We start from the raw sequence: 5,766 nt of genomic DNA on the forward strand, positions 1-5,766 counted from the left end.
GCGGGGCGGCCGCACGGGCAGCTGCGGCGGAGGGGAACCGCGGCACAGCGCCTGCAGAGAACGGAAGCGCGCTAAGCAGCATACAGAAATTTTTAAGATGTCTTCCATAGCTTTTCCTTTTACGTATAACCTTACATTATAGAAGGGGAGAATGCTTTCAGAATATTTCATTTCAGAAATTCACATTCTCACGATTCCTGTTTGCTGGGGGGGCACGGGGGAGGGGAGGAGGTACCTTACGGCTAAGGCAAGAAGCGGCACTCGGAAGCAGAACTCTCTGACGGCAAGAATGAAAACTGCTCCTCGCCTCCAGCATGACAGCAATCTGACAACCCCATAGCGGGAACTTAAGTAAGAGCTGGGCCGGCAGCCTAATTCACACCACTGCTAACAGTGCACTTCATTAACTTTTTGTAGCTCTGCTCCTACTTTGTAATCCAAAATTGCATTTTTCACTCCGACAGCGTAAAAATAGACTCACTGCCTCAAAACAGGACACATTGGAAAGACGGTTCCAGATAGGATGCTGGCAGCAGAAAAATTAGGCAGCGTTGCCTCAGCCCTTCGACATGGAGTGTAAATACCCCATATCTGACACAGGAGCCTGCCTTGTGTGTGACAGTGGGGAAAAAACGTAACGTGACCAAGTAGACACTGAAATAAACTGTCACAGGAAACTGCAGGCTCTAAAACCACATCCACATGGTGTGGCATGGCAAGAACGTGAAGATGCCTTAAGTCAGGCTAGACCAGGTTATGGACAAGGCTCCTTCCAGCTCCATTTCCTGAAATGAGGAAACGTCAGAAGAGTCAAATCTGTGCTAGAAAATACGACCTGTTGGAGGCTAGGGGTATGACAGAGAATTACAATAGTAAGGTGATGCATTCTTATAGCACTTCTATGTAATTGCAGCTCATAAAATAAAAAGAATCTCTGTAGTCACCTAATTGAATTATCTCAATAATGCAGAAAACAGAGATGCCAGATCCTTTTCATTCAAGCTGTATCCTGATGCACTTGGCAATGTGACATCTGGCAAGTTTCTCCAACTAACCCTTTGTTCAATTTGGTTACTGTCACCTCTGAATTAATTTCCTGGATTCCACAAATTGGGACTATGAGAGGACACGTGACATACACTACAAATGCGTTTTGCTAAAAGCTTTGCAACGATACTACAGGCACAGTTGAGAAGTTACATCTATCCAAAATCAAAGCTTGTTGCTGTACTGGTAACCACCAGCCCTCCGTAACCCTAAAATGCACACGTTCAGACTGGCTTTCATGGGCTGCCCCAGAATCAGAAGCAATGGAAGCAGCAGGCACGTGGACAGAATTCTTTCCAAGCTAATAAACCATGCAAACAATCAAAGTTAAATACGTGAAGTTACCCCATGATCTCCCCATTTTAGATGGGTCATGGTTTTGTTTTATTCAGGTGATGTCCTTTGATATCCTGACTAATTAGAAGATTTTCAGTTTATTTTTGCACTCTTCTGTTTGTAATGAGGAAGAGCACCAATGTTGCTATACACACAAAAGCAACAAGTACATTTTGTTAAAGGTAGGCCAGGTTTCTCCTATTTCTTGCCCTTCAATGATTCCACTGGAGTACTTAGATGGGGCAGATTTTTCCATCATGTGAATCATTTAAGATAAATAATAAATACTTTGCTAAAAAAAAAAAAAAAAAAGATATACTGTTGTCCAACAACTTCATGGAGTAACTGAGATTTCCTTAGCCTGTGTGATGCAGTGGGGCAGACTAGGTAGTCAGAAGATCACCGTCAAAAGCAGTAACACACATTCTGGTCCTGGAGACTGAGCCAGAGGTAAGGTACTAGAGTAAGCTTCAGTCTCGTAATACCTCCACAAATTCTTCCTAAAATAATTGATTTTTTTTTTCTTTAGGACTGTTCACAACTCTCTCTGATGCACCACCTAGAATTTCAGTGGCTATCGCTATCACTCCAGTTCCTACCTGGAGCCACAAGAGAATGTTTCTTATCTAGGAAAAACATGTATTTGGGCCTGTTTCTTCAAGGGGGGAAAAAAAAAAAATATCAGGAAGGAAGCTGTCTTGACAAACAACTAAAATTCAATTATATTGCAGAGGATGGGACATTTACAATTACTTTGTGTAACACTTGCTAATGTAAACAGTAATTAAAACATGAACATTTCAACTGAGTATCTGTATTTTAAAAGGCATGGAAAAATAAGAGTCGAAAACTGTCACAGAGGCATGGTTGTCATGTAGCAAGGACAGGTTAAAGGTGGCTGGCAGACAGGTCCACTCATAACAATTCAGGCTGCCTGGGAGGGCTCCTGTATTTTAGATGTTCATTTAGTTCCATGTAGAAAAATCAGGTGCTTCTCCCACAGGAAGATGACTGAATGCAGCTCCAAAATGCTTGGATTGAACTTTCCTCCTCTCTCCACACTCCTTGGTTCAAAAGCACTCTCAGTTTCTGGGAACATGGAACGTTCCTTTCAACATCCTCCTCCTTGTTCCTCATTAATGCAGTGTCTCTTGATCCCTCCACCTCTCAAGTGTTTCCCCACAGTGAAGTTTGCAGATGGTGCATAGGGAGAATAGGGGCATGAGAGGACACAGGACAGAAGCTCGTCACGTGTCTTAATCCAAGAACACAAGGCACATAGGTACCATAGGCACAGTATAAGAACCTGAGGAGAAAAGTCTGATCTGGATCCCACTCTCAATGTATCAATTCACTCCCCAGACTTTAAGTACAGGCCGCATCTATTTGACTTTTCAAAAGCAGAGAATACTAAGCATTATTAGAATTAACAAAAAACAGCCAGCCAGATCACCTCTGTAACTTCTTTCCATATTCACTGCCACCTTGAATGGATAAAAGATGTCAAATGGGAGTTTCCAGTGCATTCGGGGCTGGCCTCGTGGGGGTTCAGGCCATTCCGTCGTGTCAGTGAAGGTAACGACAGTTGTCAAAGGTACCGTGCTTGTATGTAGGAGCTGTAACAAGGAGGAAAGCACAGAGTGTTTAGCAAGCTTAATACGAAAGATACATCTCTCTTCAACTCGCTAATAAGGACCCGCTGTAGATGACTGGCAAGCAAAATGTTTTCAGGATGACAGGAGTTAAGTGTTCCAGATATATTTTTTAGTGGAGTAACTCCTACTTGGCAGGTAAATCAAGGGCCCAGGTCTCAAGTGTTCCGGATATACTTTTTAGTGGAGTAACTCCTCTTTCCCAAAATTGATACTTGGCAGGTAAATCAAGGGCCCAGGTCTCAGGAAAGATGAGCAGCTACTGTGCACCATGTTACAGATCTCCAGAATGGAAGCTTTGGTTACTCCTCAGCAGTGAAGCTCTGCTAGAGTAAGCCTTCTGTTCAGAGGAAAGACATACCACCTAGTTGGTAATAAGCAAAGCTAGCTTTATTTTTTATAAAATAATGTATTTTATGTAAGATAAGATCACCTGCCCTGTTGAACAGGTGATTGCTGCCAGAAACAGATGGGACTGCCACAAGATTTGATCCTTTCAATAAAGTATCAATAAAATAAAACAGGGACCCAATACTACAATGAACTTATTTCTCACATTTTAGGATATTGTTTCAGAAAGAAGACAGATGGGTAGGTCAGTTGGTAAAGATGGAACAGGGGACTGAACTTCTAAGGCCTCAGTTCCCTTCTGTTTCAACAGAATGCTGTATGACAACCAATACATTTGCTCCCTGAGCTGTGTGGAGTTTCATGGCTAGCTTGGGCTGATTTAAGACCATACTGCTGTCAAAAGAGCAACCTCACTCCCTGCCCAGCTTCCCTGTTCTGCATGCTAACCTCCAGAGAGGGAATCTACTGGCCACAAACCTCCTGTGCTTGTGCTGGTTTAAGCCAATCTGTGAAATCATCACCTCGTTCACTTCCCTGGAAACAATTTGGAAGATTGCCTTCAGAGCAAAGTTATGCAGGAAGCATTCGAAAAAGCTCCAAGACAGAATTCGTGACTCCTAAAAATACTGAGAATCCTGCTGGGGAATTTTTGCGGTACCTCTTGAAGCAAATTAAAAACACTTTTGTGCTTAAGTACAAAAGAAAAATGTAATGAACAATGCATGGGGCAGAGCCCTACCGCAATACATGGCTCTACACGGAGTCTGCAAAGATGCATAATAAGCAGATTCCTTAAATACACTAGCGCCAATCCCGAGATCGTCAGCACAGGGTATCTCAGCCCAGCTGTGGGTCTGCCCCCAGCCCAGCTCTGCTGCCCAGAGGTGGCCCCTGAGCTTGGACCCCTGAGTGTTCCCATTCCACGGTGGCTACAATGCGGAGGCTGTTTCTTATCTCCTCACCAAGGGAAACTTCGATGGGCCCCCCCCGGCCTTTCCTCCTTCCAGCCAGTTTAACCCCTTCTTGCAGTTGGGCCTTCCTGCCCTCCGTGCCAGATCATTCCTCAGCCACAAATTACCACTGCTGAGCAGTTACCCTGAGAATTTCCCCTTCACTCCTGATGGATGAAAGTTCTTCTCTCAGTGAGTAAACACACAGCAGGCACAATTGCCTTAGTCAACAAGAAGCCTCAAAATGATTCTGGCATTGTGTCTCAACCTTCAAAATCTGCCTTAAAATCAGAGAGATTAGTGGGAAAAAAACCCCATACACAACCCCTCCTCAACAGCTGGGAGAAGACAGCCACAAGGAACGTCCAGCACGCTCCCGTGCAGCTCTACACCATTTCAGACTGTCTTATATTTTCAGGATGTCCAAATACAGCTGTGACCAGATATTGTGGGTGGGTGTAGAAAACAGGATGTCTTTCCTGGGTTCTGTGTTTCCTGGTCAGTCACTAAGGCAACTCTCCAGTGACACGGTGTGGTCTAAAGGAAAAGGTTTTCTCTAAAGAATGGATAGTTCTCGAATAGAGAATCTGTAGGCTAAAACTGGGAGGTGACATAATTTAAAAGCAAAGCAATATACAGCATGCATTGGTGATCTCACTGGTATGCTGGCAAATTGCTGCAATTCTTAGTTGCTGGGTAGGGTACCAACCTTTGCTAAGATGTCTTCACTAACCACCCTAATTTGTGGGTTGCCACTGATGAAGCTGGTACGGATTTTAATGGTGTGTTTTTTTCCTTACTGCCAGAAACTTGCTTTCTTATCATTTGCTTTGTGATATACCTTACAGCTCTAAAGCAATTAGCTTCAGTTGCTCAAGCAGATGACATCTGATCTCATAGTTCTGAACTGGCTAATCCTTACTGAGGGATATGCACCCTGCACTTTTACTAGGAATGCAAGTCTCCCTCCTCAGACAGAAGTTTTGTTAATGGAGCCAGGTAACAGCTCAGGCTTAGAAAATATCTTTGTGGGGCAGGGGTGTTGGTTTACCTCAAGGCAGCATGTGTTTCACAAGGTGAACATTTTCCTATCATGTTCTTTTCATGTATGTTGCAAGAAGGGAGGGCCAAGAGGTACCATGAGACACATCCAAACAAGTGATGTAAAATCTCATTTAGATGACTCTGAAGTTCAAAGAGTAGTAACAGATCAGACAGACACTGCCATGTCATACCTCACTGCCACGAGAATGCCATGGGCACGTGTCAGCTGCTCCCCCTAACGCCCTTGCAGAGAAGTATAAGCCTTGAAATGTAAGTGCTGCCCAAAGGACTTTGTGATGTCAGGAATCCAGCCTTTTACCAAAATGGGACCCACTGACACACGCTTGAAGAATGGTATTTATTTTCCTTTGCAGACCTTTTAGCTC

General features: G+C 43.9%; 1 protein-coding gene across 1 annotated transcript in view; it reads right to left on the reverse strand.

The window, feature by feature from the left end:
- Nucleotides 1-2,076: 2,076 nt before the first annotated feature.
- Nucleotides 2,077-5,766, reverse strand: part of TCTN3 (tectonic family member 3) — a 15,045-nt gene continuing 11,355 nt past the window's right edge. The window contains 1 exon segment of the mRNA XM_009641031.2: nucleotides 2,077-2,999. Coding sequence (XP_009639326.2) covers nucleotides 2,778-2,999 — 222 coding nt within the window. The 3' untranslated portion in view covers nucleotides 2,077-2,777.

This window comes from Egretta garzetta, unplaced genomic scaffold (assembly GCF_000687185.1).
Source record: "Egretta garzetta isolate BGI_Z169 unplaced genomic scaffold, ASM68718v1 scaffold766, whole genome shotgun sequence".
Lineage (NCBI taxonomy): Eukaryota > Metazoa > Chordata > Aves > Pelecaniformes > Ardeidae > Egretta > Egretta garzetta.